We start from the raw sequence: 14,997 nt of genomic DNA, 5'->3' as shown, positions 1-14,997 counted from the left end.
GTTTATTCTAATGAATAAAGGCTGATAGTTTCGAAAGAAACTTTTTGGGGCTGCGTCGGTGGGAGTAACGAAATAATTTGGATATATCAACAAAGTTGAAATGGTAAATTGGCCACCGTAATGACTACAAAAGCTGACGTTTCGAGCGTTAGCCCTTCGTCGGAGCGAATAGAGGAATTGTGGGTTGTGTGTGCTTTTAAAGGCAGAAAATGGAGCTACGTTATTGGTGGGTGCATGGCAACGAGAAAAACATGAATAAATTAGTGGAATGAAAAGCGTTCATTGATCCCTGTGGGATTTAGACTGCCGGTTTGAAAGATGAGCTTTTGTTCAAGATTTTTACGGCTTTCCGTGCCACCTAAGTGCAAGGAAAGACCGCAGATTGCCATATGTTGCTTAGAATGATTAGGTAAATTAAAATGTCTAGCGACTGGTTTCGATGTGTCCTTGTCATTCCTTTCCACGTCTCGAAGGTGTTCTCGGAATCGGTCACCTAGTCTTCTGCCTGTTTCGCCGATGTATATCTTTTTGCAATAAGTGCAAGTTATGCAATAGATTACATTAGCGGAGGTGCACGTGAAGTGATCGGTGATCTTAATGGATCGTTTAGGTCCCGATATTTTATCAGTGTTGTGAATGAAAGGACACGTTTTGCATCGTGCACAAGCGCATTTAAAAGTGCCTGGTCGCTCATTAGTCTGAAAAGAACTTCTGACCAAAAAATTGCCTAGGTTTTTGTCGCGTTTGAATGAAATGAGCGGAGGCTGCGAAAAGATAGTGCCTGTCTCTGGATCGTTTTGAAGTAATTTAAAGTTTTTAAGAATGATGGATTTAACTGAGTGGTTGTGAGGGTGAAACGTGAGAGTGAATGGAATGCGGTCGGAATCTTCCTTATGCGACGTTTGTAGTGCTGAATGTCGATCAATAAGTTGAGCGCGGTGGTAACCCGCTTGAACGACGGAAACAGGGTAACCACGTTTATCGAAGAACTGGCACATTGACTTTGATTTGTGGTGAAAATCAGAGTCATTACTACATAAACGACGAAGTCTTAGAAACTGAGAAAAAGGAATGGAATTCTTAACGTGAGATGGATGAGAAGACGAATATAACAAGTAATTATGCGAGTCTGTAGGTTTGTAATACACACTAGTGCATAAACCGTTACCTTCAATTGAAACTTTGACGTCTAAGAAGGATAAAGAATTGTCAGAAATTTCCCAAGTATATTTCAGAGCCGGGTGAAAAGAATTGACTGCAGTTATGAATTGAGTGAGCTCCTCTCTGGTAGAGGAGGTAGAGTAGCAGCTGTCTTGCTTTACTTTAACTCGACGTTAAACCCGTTCCTTTACTGCTGGAAGATAAGTGAAGTAAGACAAGCAGTGAAAAAGACAATCAGACAAGCGCTTTGCTGTCCATGGTTTTAGAGTTAGATCCCCGGTTTCTTAGGGTACACTCCAATGGACAGTTTTCATAGCTTAGTAAAAACGTCATGATTAGTACCAGCCAGAGAGAACGCTCGTCAGATATGTTGTATGTTGGAGAGGAAGAAATAAGAAACTTACGAAAAAATTGTTGGTGGAAGTCTGTGCATAGTCCATAACGCTTATGAATTTTAGAGATGTATAATATTGCTTGACTAATGTTAGCAATTTGTAAGTGAGCATATGGAATAAAATGGAAACTCCAAAAAACAAAAGGAATTGTCAAGTATGTTACTTAAAAGAAATTTCGTAGACGCATTCTTAAAGAGTAAACGCATCTGAGGAAGTCCTGAGATAAATGCTGCTGACGAAGTTAGAATCAGATAAGCCTTCGGCTTTTTTTGGAATTTCGAACGCAGTTGATAAATTTTTGTTCACAAAAGCATTAGGATGTAACTGCTCAAGAGAGAATGGGTAATCACACCAGAGAATCCAACAATTCCCTGGCTAAAGGAGGAGAATAAACAAAGAATAAAAAAAAATGTAGAAAACGGTTTGCTGGCGTAATTTTTAACGATGAGAGAAAAACTGCAAAGCGCAATTAACTACTAAGGTAAACTTAAATATTTTCAAATATGTTCGCAGCTGTAATCAAAATTTGAATTTGAATAGTTTGATGAGTTCGGAGATTGTCAAAAATTTCTTTATTTATCTAAGACCGAGTAAAATCTCCAGTTTACATTATTTATTGAGCTTGCTGAGGCTGATAATGACATGAACTCTTGATTAGCATCCTGGAGGTGAAAGTTTAATGGCAGATGTCTCCATATTTGCCTTTTAGTGTCTTTTTCTTAACTGAGGTACCTCGCAGGTTGCGGGCATTTTTTGACACAACATAGAGTTTTCTGATGCATTTGAAATGCTTAAACGCTGGTGAGGAATTCTGATTGTGGACTTTCTTTAGGAAGTATTTTTCGTGCTACTAACTCTAACTTTATCATAATTATATCTAGTCATAATCGAAGAGAGATATGCATACATTTTACTCTCATGTTAATTCTTCTTTAAACCATATTAAGGCAACGATTAAAAAAACTCAGCCATACTACACAACGAAACGTCTAATAAGAGATTTATTATCCAACGCGCCAAATTGTTATTTCAGTACGGGCGAATTTCGTGGATATTTTCTAACCGGTTCTCTGGAGTACAAATACCGAGAGATATTTGTACTCGTTTTGGGCGTTATTTGTACTCTACGAAGCACAGTTGGATAATAATACTAGTCACAATTTGTAAGTGTGTATATGATAAAATTTACAATCCCCGCTTTTTGTACAGTTATTTCAAAATCTCTCCATTTTCCGAAATTAAATGCAGTACTTTATCCTCTTCGCTCAGCTATGAATGATTTTCTGCCTGTGGAGACGGAGTTCAAATAAGATGTAAAACAACAATACAATCATAGATGTCTGTAAGTTTGACTGTAGATGCTAATTTATTCCTAATTAACAATTGGTTCATGCTTTAGCGTGCACTATCGAGTTATGGAGCACGCGGGAAGTTTGGAGAGCACGAACGAAGCGCAAGAGTTGCCCGAGGCGATAGCCGAGGGCGACTCTAGCTTCTTGAGTGCTCTCCAAACTTCCCACGTGCTCCATAACTCGATAGTGCACAGCTGAAAGCATGAACCAATTGTTTTAGAACATAGCCGGTGGAATTGTGCATCAAAATCCGACGCGAAAAACGGACAACAATATCAGTTGAAGCGAATCGTGACGGCCCTGATGCAGAGTCTCCTTTTCCTTTGTTTTTCTCTGTTTCTGCCTCATTTAAGAGCTCTAGCCCGAGGGAAAAGGTCGAAACATTGTCTTCGTTTTCGGACTCGTAGGCCGAGTTTCTGTTTGTATCCATTATTGTCGCGAAATGTATTATTTTTCCCCGCGCTAGCAATGGCCGCTCGCGCGAAAAAAAAATTTTCTGGCGAGGTCGGATTTGCTGACGCTATCAACGTACACTATCGGGATTTTGAGCACGCTTACGTACAATGAATTTGATTGCGCGACTCTGCTAGCTATGTTCTAAATTAAACTTAACCGATTAGACAAACACGTAATTGTGGCGCAAAATAGACTGCCGCCTTTATTATGAGACATTTAAAAAATAAACCAGAATAAGGTGTTACAAAATTATTTTTAGTCACGAGTTGTCTTCTCTTATCATAAATGAGGAACGTAAGGTAAATTATGAACTGTAAAACAGAAAAGGGATCGCCATCATTGTCATTTGAAAGCCATGTCGTGGGCGCATTTTTAAAGAGTCAACGCATTAGAGAAAGTCTTGAGGTGAATGTTGTTGATGAAATGTAGAACCAGCTAATCCATCCTTTGATTTCTTCCTGGGAATGATAAATTGTATTTCACTTCAGTAGTAGTATGTCGTAATATAAGGAAAATTTATTAATGGTCCAGATAATGACAACGACAAGATTGAATAGCGTGCAGCTTGCTTTATAATAGACCATTTTATGTTAGCTGCAAAACTGTGTTCATTAGAAATTTAAAAGAAATATTTTAATGTAAGCTGGCATCTCTGATTAAAATTTCAATTTCAATAGTTTAATGCTTTCGGAGACTGTACGAGTCCAGATTTTTCATAGATCAAGTAAAATCGTCAGCTTTTCTTTTTTTTTTTTTTTTTTTCTAGTTTACCGAGTTTGATAATATTCAAGTTTGAACTTCAAGCAGATGACATGGAAATTTGAAAAGCACCCTATCAAATAGAGAGGGATTGTTTGCCCTCTAACAAGAAAAATTCAATAACTTTCCTTTTACATGAAAGTTACCTGATATAAAAGTATATTTCTCTTCTTATTGTGAACAAGACATTGGAAGAAAACAAATTGGATCAGATTAGGGTCTAGTACGCTACTTTTACCTTGTCATTGTCAGGAAACAAGCACAGAACAATGTCCACAACAAATTACAGAGGTAGCACACAGGCAAAAACAATTCGAGAACTGCTATGCTCCCCTTCTATGGCGGGTGAACCTCGACAAGAATCAGTTTCTTTTGCAGCAGTTAACATTCTCCTCTCCATCACAGCGTTTCTTGGCAATTTTCTTATCCTTGTTGCTCTCTACAAAGAATCTTCCCTTCATCCGCCGTCCAAACTCTTGTATCGATGTCTGGCAACAACTGATCTGTTGGTTGGTCTTGTTACCCAGCCTCTGGCTGCTACGACCTGGATTTTCGTGGTCCACGAACAATGGAATCTTTGTCGATACGCATGTGACGCCGCCTTCCTCACATCCGTAGCATTATGTGCAGTGTCGTTAATGACGATAACGGCCATAAGCGTGGATAGACTATTCGCCTTATTGTTGGGGCTGAGATACAGACAAATTGTAACTTTGAAGCGCACATACATCATCTTAGCTACCTTTTGGATTGTATCTAGCGTCGCTGCTTTATGTGTCATATTAGATTACCGTATAACCATTTGGTTTACCTATATAACTATACCATCTTGCCATGTTATTTCATTCCTCTCGTATATAAACATTTTTCGGGGTCTCAGTCATTATCAGGCTCAAGTACAAGATCATGGCCCACAACAGCCGAGCCAACCAAATGCACTGAACATGGCGCGATACAAAAAGGCAGTGTACAATGCTCTGTGGGTGCAGTTAGCACTAGTAGTTTGCTACGCACCATACTTAATCACGAAGGCAGTAGTAATCGGTGACGATAAAACATACTCGTTAGACTCAGTAGTCATAAAGGGAGTAGTAGGTGTCTTAGTTCACTTTAACTCGACGTTAAACCCGTTCCTTTACTGCTGGAAGATAAGTGAAGTAAGACAAGCAGTGAAAAAGACAATCAGACAAGCGCTTTGCTGTCCATGTTTTCAGAGTTAGATCCCCGGTTTCTTAGGGTACACTCCAATGGACAGTTTTCATAGCTTAGTAAAAACGTCACGATTAGTACCAGCCAGAGAGAACGCTCGTCAGATATGTTGTATGTTGGATATATAGGAAGAAATTATAAACTTATCAAAAAATTTGAAGTCTGTACATAGTGTATAATGCTTATGAATTTTAGAGATGTATAATATTGCTTGACTAATGCTAGCAATGTGTAAATTAGCATATGGAATAAAATGGAAGTTACTGGTTCTTAAAGAGTTCTTTTCACCGGATTTTTCTTTTTTTTCCCCACACTGATGATATTCATTAATCCTCCTTACTCAGCTCTGAATGAATTTCTACATAAGAAGACTGAGCTTTTAATAAGTTGTGGAATAACAATACTATCACATTTGTCCATGTGTTTGACTTTTGATACTAATTCATTCCTAGATTAAGGTGGCTGAACATAGTTTTTGATACCTATGTTTCTTTTACCATTTTCTCTAAAACCCTTGATCTCTCGGTCACCAAAATTGGCAGTAAGCAAGTTAACAACACAAACTTTGTTTTTTCGATCAAATTTATCCCAATTCGTTCATTTTACTTCTCGATCAATGGATTATCATGTTAACTTTAGCATTATGATAAAAACTTCATTATCAGAGGACAATTGCTAATATAATCGCTTGAGAGAATTACGACATGAAGAATTCAGTGACCTTATACGTCAAAGCTTGTTTGATACCAAAATAATTTAGTTGTCTTTTCGCGAACAAGACGTTGGAAGCGAAGAAATTGTATAACTACGATATAATAGACAAACTTTGGCTTATTAATATCCAGGAAAATCACTAAGAATGTTAATTTGTTGGCGAAAGGAGGAAAACAAAGAGAGAATGCAAACGAAAGCGGCAGAAAATTGTATGTTCGGGGCTTTTTTTTAGCTCATCTTTTGCTTTGTTCTAGTTTTGTTGGAGACGAAACGGAGGTAAAAGAGCCACAAAATGTTACTAATTACACTGTTGAATTCGAATATGTTAAAGTAAATTTGCATGTGTGGCTATACATCAATTTCAATTCGTTAGAGGAATATGAATTTCCTTGACTGATTGATATGGGTTGGAAATCCTTAACTTGAATCTTCTTTTTTTTTAGCCTGCTTAGGCTGATAATGATTTAAGCCTCAACTTTACACAAATGATATGGACATTTGATTGACACCCCTTCAATGAAACTAGGTCAGCTTGCGAGTAGGTCCTTGTTATTAGTTTTGCGTCGCTCTTTTGTCCACGAGTCGTGTTGCTCAAGGCCTCAAACTTATCATTCACGAGCGAAATAACTCGTACTGAAGCGTCGATAATAGGCCCGTAGGCTAATTTAAGAGGGATTTTAGGTCGTACAGAGAAAACAGTAATTATGTTACAGGTGTTTTTATGTATTTGCTTCCTTTTCCAATTTTATACGGGGTGTACCTGACAAGTTAAAGCGACAATGTCTCTGACATTTCTCAAACGAATAAGCAATGATGGGGAAGTTATATGACTCAGTACGTAGGGAGCTCTACTTTTAGTGATCGTCGTCGTTGTGTAGCTGTTTAGATCGAATATTTCTCAAAAAAGGAAAAAAAGAGAGGAATACAGAATAATGTCGACGACAAATTTTACTGGGGTGGAACACAGACCAAGACATTTCAAGAAGTGTATTGTTCCCCCTCTCTGGTTGGTGGGCTTCAACAAGAGTTTTTTTAAATTCTTTCTTGACAGTCAACATTCTCCTCTCCATCACAGCATTTCTTGGCGATTCTCTTATTCTTGTTGCCCTTCACAAAGAATCTCCCTTTCATCCGCCGTCCAAACTCTTGTATCGTTATCTAGCAACAACTGATCTGTTGGTTGGTCTTGTTACCCAGCCTAGTTGTCGTTGCTAGTTTTTGGCTTTCTGTGACTCACGAACAATGGAATCTTTGTCGATATGCATCTGAAGCCTCCTTCCTCACAGGCTATACATTATTGTAACTTTGAAACGCACATACATCATTGCAGCTGGCGTTTGGATTTTATCTAGTGTCGCTGCTTTATGCTACACGTTGGATTATCGTATACCCATTCTGTATTTTTCTATATTAACACCATCTTGCCTTGTTATTTCAGTCACCTACTATATAAAAAATTTTCGGGGTCTCAGTCGTCATCAGGCCTAAGTACAAGATCATGTCCAACAACAGCCGAGCCAACCAAATGCATTTAACACGGCGCGATACAAAAAGGCAGTGTACAGTGCACTGTGGGTACAGTTAGCATTAGTAGTTTGTTGGGCACCATACTTTAAAGTGACAATTGTAGTCGCTTGTAGTAAAACGTATTCATCACACTTTGTAGTCCTAAGGGGAATAGCAAGTGTCTTACTTTACTTTAACTCGACGTTAAACCTCCTTCCTTTACGAGGGGGGCACTGGGGCCTCTGGGAAACCGCAAAACCGGAGAAAGAACCTCCAAAACCGAAAAACCGACGAAAAAAGGCAGCAAAACCGAAAACCGCATGCAAACCTGACAAAACCGCTACATTTTCACCTTTAAAGGAGTCAAAAAGGAAAAACCGAAAACCGCATCAGAGTTTTCGTGGAAACCGGAAACCGAATGCAAAAACACGTAAACTCCGCAAACCGCTCTGAACATCAAAACCGAAAACCCGAACCTTTTTGGCCCAAAAACCGAAAAACCGATCCAGAAAACAGTCAAAACCGCAAAACCGAAAACCCCAAGGCCCCCCTCCTTTACTGCTAGAAGACAACTGAAGTAAGACGAGCAGTGAAGCAAACAATCAGACAAGCACTTTGCTGTCCATGGAGTTAGGTCCTCCTCGAGTTATATATAGTACTTTTAAAGCTGAAAATGATTACACAATTATTGTATAAAAACGCCCGTCAAATATGTTATTAGATAGGAAGAAATCAAAAGCTCAAATAATATTTTTGTTCGAGGTCTGTACGCAGTCTGTTGTGGATAGCGTATCTGTTGATCTATGTTCTTTTATGTTGTGAATATTTTCCCCCCTAATTTATGTTTTTTATGTTGATTAATGTCAATCATTGAACAATACTATTGATTTCTGTAACGCAAGGCCCTGTAGGGCTCCCACTTTTAATCGAGTATTCATTAAAACAAAATGGCTTGTTGTGTGCACTAAATAGCTTTTTTTTTACAGAAATAGCTGAAAGAAATGCAATGAAACACCAACCATATCTCTTCAAGAGTATTTTTAGTGCTAGCTAGCTACCAATGTTCATGAATACGGCAAGGTATAATCGAAAAAAGATATGCGTGCATTTTACTTTCACGTTTAATCTTTTTTTTTTTTTAGCAATAGAAAATTGTTGGATAAAACTTCAAAGAGAAGTTTAAAAGAGTTTTTTAAATTCAACGTTTTTTCTGAACTCAAAGAAAGAGGCTTGTTATCGACGCCATATTGCCAACCGAGTTGCATTTGTCGATGTTTAGTCTCGAATTTGTTTAGTCGTCCCAGAAAAATTTCCTTAATGCTTATGAATATGTAAAGATGGTTACGTTGCTTGTGTATGTTAACAAACTTTAATAATGCGTGTGAAATAAAATTCACCATAACCGGTTGTTTCAGTTTCTTTATTTCTAGGTTGCTGATGCTGATAACGATTCAAGCCTCAACTTTACGCAAATGATATGGACATTTGATTGACACCCTGTCAATAAAGAAGGTAAGCTTACGAGCTAGTCCTCGTTATTAGCATAGCGGCACGTCACTCCTTTACCCACGAGTCGTGTTGCTCAAGGGTTAAACTCATTCACGAGCAAAGTAACTCGTACTGAACCGTTGATAATGAGTGACTTCCCGTGGGCGAAGTAAGGAGGAATTTTTTGTCGCACAGAGAAAACAATGATAATGTTCCATGTGTTTTAATACATTTTCCTCTTATTCCAATTTCATACGGGGTGTACCTGACAAGTTAAAGCGACAAAAATAAGCTTTTTGCCATAATAGACAATTTTCTGAGTCTTTGTCGATTCGCAGAGTGACGCAGCCACCATCACAGCCTATATATTAAGTGGAGTGTCTTTGATGACGATAACAGCCATAAGCGTGGACAGACTTCTCGCCCTGCTGGTTGGGGCTGAGATAGAGACAAATCGTAACTTTGAAGCGCACATACATCATCGTAGCTACCTTTTGGATTGTATCTAATGTCATTCTTTTATGCTACACATTAGATAACCATATAGCCAGTTGGTATGGCCATATAGTTCAAAGTTCAAGGAAAAAAAAACATTCTCTTTACGTTGACAAAATAGACAATATCCCGATGCATTGTAAGTAAATAAACGCTGGTAGAGAAGTCTTATTTGATAATTATCAAGGACGTCATTAAGGTCTCAGTGATCGTCGCTCAGCATGTGCTGTTCAAAAAAAATATATTAGTGCAATCACAGACAACCTATAAAAAGAAGGTAATAAATACCGAATAATGTCCAAAAAAATTTCAGTGGGGGTGGAACGCAGACGAAAACACTGGAAGAACTGACGTGCTCCCCCTCTTTGGTGAGTGGGCTTCATAAACAGTCAATTTCCCTCTCAACAGTTAACATTCTCCTCTCCATCACGGCAATTGTTGGAAATTCTCTCATCCTTGTTGCCCTTCACAAGGAGTCTTCCCTTCATCCGCCGTCCAAACTCTTGTATCGTTGTCCGGCAACAACTGATCTGTTGGTTGGACTTGTAGCCCAGCCTCTCATGGCTTCTTGTTGGATGTTTATAGCTCACAAACACTGGTCTCCTTGTACATACGCAAGGGACGCAACCTTCATATCAGGCTATGCATTATCTGGAGTGTCTTTGTTGACAATGGCGGCCATAAGCGTGGACAGACTTCTCGCCCTGTTGCTGGGGCTGAGATACAGACAAACTGTAACTTTGAAGCGAGCATATATCATTGTAGCTACCTTTTGGGTTTTACCTCTTGTCGCCGGTTTAAGCGCCAGTTTTGATCTCCGTTTAACCTTGTTGTACGGGTACATAAGTATACCACTTTGCCTTTTTATTTCACTGGCCTCGAACTCAAAAATATTTCTCAATCTCAAGCATCATCAGACACAAGTACAGGATCATGTTCAACAACAGACGAGCCAACCAAATGCACTGAACATGGCGCGATACCAAAAGGCAGTTTACAGTGCACTGTGGGTGCAGTTGGCATTTTTTGTTTGTTATTTGCCACATGTTTTGGTGGAAATTGTGATCAGCCAAAGAAAACCATATTCAACACACTTACTCATCATAAGAGGTTTAGCATCTCTCTTAGTTTTTTTTAACTCAACGTTAAATCCTTTCCTTTACTGCTGGAAAATAAATGAAGTGAGACAAGCAGTGAAGTAAACTATCAGAGAAGTATTTAGCTTTCCATCGAGTTAGTGCCTCCCCAAACATTGCCCTTATTAATACCTTCTAAGCAGAATTATAAAGTCTCGATGATTATTTCAGAACTCTAGCCAGATATGTGAACGGATGGGAAGACATAGAAAGCTCAATAAAATTGAACATGGTCTGTTTTTTTTTTTTTTTTTTGCACGAAGACAATTGAAGGGAAGGAAACGGAATACACCATCCATATCTTTTTAAAGGAGTATTTTGTGCCACCACACTTCATCATGAATAGAACAAGTCATTATCGAAGGAAATATATACACGCATTATACTCTCATGTTTTTTCTCCATGTTTATTTTTCACGTTTGTTGCTGGTGCATCTATGAATTAACTCCAAGTTGTTTTGATTATATTTTCATCATTTCCAAGCGATTCACTGACCCTAACTTTCATTTGCTCTCTTTTAATTCGTTATAAGAAGTATTTTAGAGTTTAGAATTGACCGCAACAATACAGAGAGAGTATTTCCGCATTATTCACAACCCTAGAAAATGAAAACAGATCTAAATATACTCCTTTTTTAAATTCATTTCAATAAAGTGATAAAAAGGAGTTTTCTTACTGTATTGTCAAACAATAGTTTGGCCGATGTCGTCTTTGTTTGCCGAGGAAAAAACTTCCATTGAAGTCAGATTAAATTTTATCTAATGGAATCAATACCTGACTGCGACCAATATGCTATTGTTTAGTTCCAAAGCTGCAGTCTTTGTTCTTAGCAATTAAAAAGTCAATTTCCGGGAGTAAACCCTAATTCAATAATTGAAGGGATTTAAGCAGTTTTGTCTGTCAGTCATCCCGGTGTCTGTAAGAAAAGCAATGGAGTAAAAATAAAAAAATAAAGTGGCATGCTATGAAAACGATATGAATAATTTAGTTTTTGATGACACTCCAGTCTAGCAGCGGAGCCGATAGTGTCTAGCCGAGCTGTTTTGTCTTCATTTTTGACAATCTAGATTCTATGATAGGTTCCTGCCTCGGCGTGTGGTTGTAAAGATAGGAAGTACACGAAAGGTTTGGGGAGCAGAAAGGAAGTGTTGTACAAGCTCAACGCCTAGCCGAGAGTAACTATGGGTTCCCCAGGAGTATGAGATAGAATAAAATAAATTGTCAATCAAGTGTTAATAGCCCTTTTCTGACTACCCTTCATCTCCGATCTCGATTGATGGACTATTTTGCGCCTGCTTGTACTGTTCCCACCAAGCAATATTATTTTTGCCGGCAGCTTTCTTTTTTAAAATAATTTCGTTTGTGGATTTTACGCATCAGCACTTGTGAAATCCATTGGGAGCGTCTTTAAGGTCTTCCATGCGTCCCACATCTGACCCTAAGCCAATTAAATCCCATGGTTTTCGTACAAGGTCATGTAGAAACTGGTCGATATTAAGATTCTTAAAACTGCGAGTTTCAATAGAGCAGTGCGAATCAGCACGTTCATAGCGTATCTTTATCGTCATAAACACAAGTGAATGATCGCTACTGCAACGATGAACGACACAGAATTAAATATTTTTTGGGATTATTACTTATATAAAGATAAATCAATGTTCGTCATATCGGTGTAATCCTAGTTGGTTCAGAAATCATTTGACTCAATCCGTGAACATCAAATATGTTCATTAAATGCCGCAACGTGTGGTTGTTTGACCGCTCGTGCAACATGTCACAATTCAGGCCACCGAGTAGGTAGAAATCGCTGCGTTCTGAAACAGTTATATCTAAAAGGTTTTCAAATTGATTAATAATTTCTTGTTGGGAACTTGGCGGTCTGTACCATGTACCTATTGAAAAAGGTCTGGAATGCGGTCTGGTTATTTCGATAACAAGACATTCAAGTTGGTCAGCACCGAACTCCTCCAAGACATGGTAATTTACGTTGTTTCGTAAATAAAAACATACACCGCCACCGCATCTCCCGTTGACGGTACGGTCCCTTCTGAAGACGTCAAATCCCGGTAGATATATTTCTGAATCACCGATGGAACTATCAAGCTTGGTCTCATTGATGGCTAATATAGCGAGTTTTTACCTACCTATAAATATCTTAAGCTCGTCAATATGACCGAGTAAAGTATTTATATTGAGCGATGCCATAACAAAACCACGGCCAAATACATTTTCCGGCTAAAATAAACACTGAGTAGCTTTTGGTGTCACTGAAAAAAGGCCAAAAGAAACGCCAGCCTTCTGGGGGTCTTCGTCTTCAGTTATTTACTTCTTTTTGCGCATTGTTGACAGAAAGGGAAGAGTAGTACGGAATTGCCAGTTTTTAAAAAAATCGTTACCCTCTTTTGGTTCAAAATAAGAAACGATACCACAGCTAAAACCGCTAAGAGCATTTTTTGACACTTTTACGACACGATTTACAGCTGTATATTGTTGGAGTAGTAAATGTTGCTGGGAGTTCATCATTACAATTTTCCTATAAAGTTGTCATTAGATATAGACATATATATATATATATATATGTATATAACTAACTGCAGACAGTACTGTTTCGGCCTTCTGGGCCTCATCAGTGCAGTTTTTTTTTGTTTTTCAGGCGCCCCCGGCCACGGACCCTTTAGTGCAATGGTCAGTGCTGCAACGGCCGGACGACATATATACTTAACGGAACCAGAGTGCAATGGCTCCGCCGAGTAACGCCTGAAGGAGGGTACACCAGTACGCCAAAATCGCCCAGGAATCGAACCTGGCCCCCCGGAAGCGCCCCCCGCCTAACGGGGCACCTGAACAGTCGGGGTGTGCAAGGACTGCAGTTGGGTAACGAGTCCCATAATGCAGAGAACTACATGCTATGAGACCCTAACCCGCGTCAGGTAAGTATCATCAGCGCAGCGCTAATGCTAGGATGGAGGAGAACCAATATGCTCACCCCAAACGATCCAACCTTTGTGGTATCGTCTAAGTCATGCCAGAGTGCTCAAACTAGAGTACACTAGCGAGCATGCGCAATTGCAAAGCAATGACTCATCCTAGTTAGAGTGCTCAATTTGGACATGAAAGCAAAGCTTTGTATGCCAAAGAGCTATATCTAACTGCAGACAGTACTTTTTTTTTTAAAAATATAAAAGCCTGGAGACCAGGCGGTTTTATTTCGTCAATGATATCTATTTACAATTCTAATTGATTAAAGTATTCGAATTAAATTATGAGTTACTTAAGTGTTTACAGGTCTCCATTAACTAATGACATTTTCTCTTACAGGCGGCACGAACAGCGCACGGGCTATAACAGCCCGGAGTAAGCGCCCACCTGTAAGAGCTAACAAAGTTCTATTTACAAGTTTTCTATTTATAAAGTTCTATTTACTATTTACAAAGAGTTTTGTCCCGACCATGTGGGGCGCAAACAGCGCGCGGGCCTGTAGCCCGGAGTAAGGACCCCTCATGGGCGAGGTTTAACAAGTTTTATTATATACAAAGGTTCATGGGGGAGCAAGAGAGGGAAAGAAGACAGGTTTACCAGCATCGGCCGAACAAAATGCGTTTTTAAAAGACCAAAAATTCCTTAAGGTATCAGTGTCGCTGCTAAGAATTCTGAGTTGGACATCTTTTTTAATTAAGTCGATAATCGCGTTGGAGCTCAAAAGAGAACCTTCGAAGGTAGCTTTATTTCTGGCAAGCCAACACCAATATATGATGGTTGCCTTGAGAAAGTTAGATAAGGATATACTGGTGGTAGATTGGTCTAGGGAAAAGGGGTAATAGATAGAGGTAGGGGAGATAGAGAAGGGGGAGTCGAGTAGAACACGAAAAAGGGGAGAGAAATAGTCCCAGACTTTCACAACTCTGGGACATCCCAAGAAACAGTGTTCAATAGTTTCTGTTTTACCGCAGATCGCGCATTTGTCATTATTGATGTATCCCCAAGACTTTAGGAGATATCTTACGCGGATCATTCTATGGATCAATAGCCAAATTAGATCGTTCTTCTTGTTCTCAATTAGCTTTAGGCGAGACTTGCGCCACACCCAGGCCCAACGATTGATGGGGCGGTCCATAGCAGACGCCCAAAAACCGGAGCACCGGGGTGCAACGCAGACGGGGTCAAGCAACAAAAGATATAAATTCTTACTGGTGAGTAAATCAGGTAAGGCACCAGTTTTCTGATGCAAGGTACGGAAAGTATCTAAACAAAGCCGGTAGTAATTGGAAGGAAGGAAGGAAGAGGGGCCAGAATTTGTGGGAAAAGAAAAACGGGGATCTAGAATA

General features: G+C 39.2%; 1 protein-coding gene and 1 pseudogene across 1 annotated transcript; both read left to right on the top strand.

Moving 5' to 3' along the window:
* The first annotated feature begins 265 nt into the window (after positions 1-265).
* LOC148720972 (melanocyte-stimulating hormone receptor-like) lies at positions 266-10,773 on the top strand (annotated as a pseudogene).
* LOC148720973 (adenosine receptor A3-like) lies at positions 4,258-5,343 on the top strand. The gene has a single exon (XM_088739102.1). It carries the CDS (start codon positions 4,393-4,395, stop codon positions 5,341-5,343), a length of 951 nt encoding a protein of 316 aa, XP_088595228.1. The 5' UTR covers positions 4,258-4,392.
* Positions 10,774-14,997: the final 4,224 nt, after the last annotated feature.

The sequence above is a fragment of the Stylophora pistillata genome, chromosome 11, assembly GCF_964205215.1.
Source record: "Stylophora pistillata chromosome 11, jaStyPist1.2, whole genome shotgun sequence".
Taxonomy (NCBI): Eukaryota; Metazoa; Cnidaria; class Anthozoa; order Scleractinia; family Pocilloporidae; genus Stylophora; species Stylophora pistillata.
The sequence above is the reverse complement of the archived record's forward strand: the minus strand, read 5'-3'. Positions and strand labels throughout refer to the sequence as shown.

What these genes read in the sequence shown, in the direction of transcription:
- LOC148720973 (XM_088739102.1), top strand. Translation starts at nt 4,393, where the DNA reads ATGTCCACAACAAATTACAGAGGTAGCACACAGGCAAAAACAATTCGA.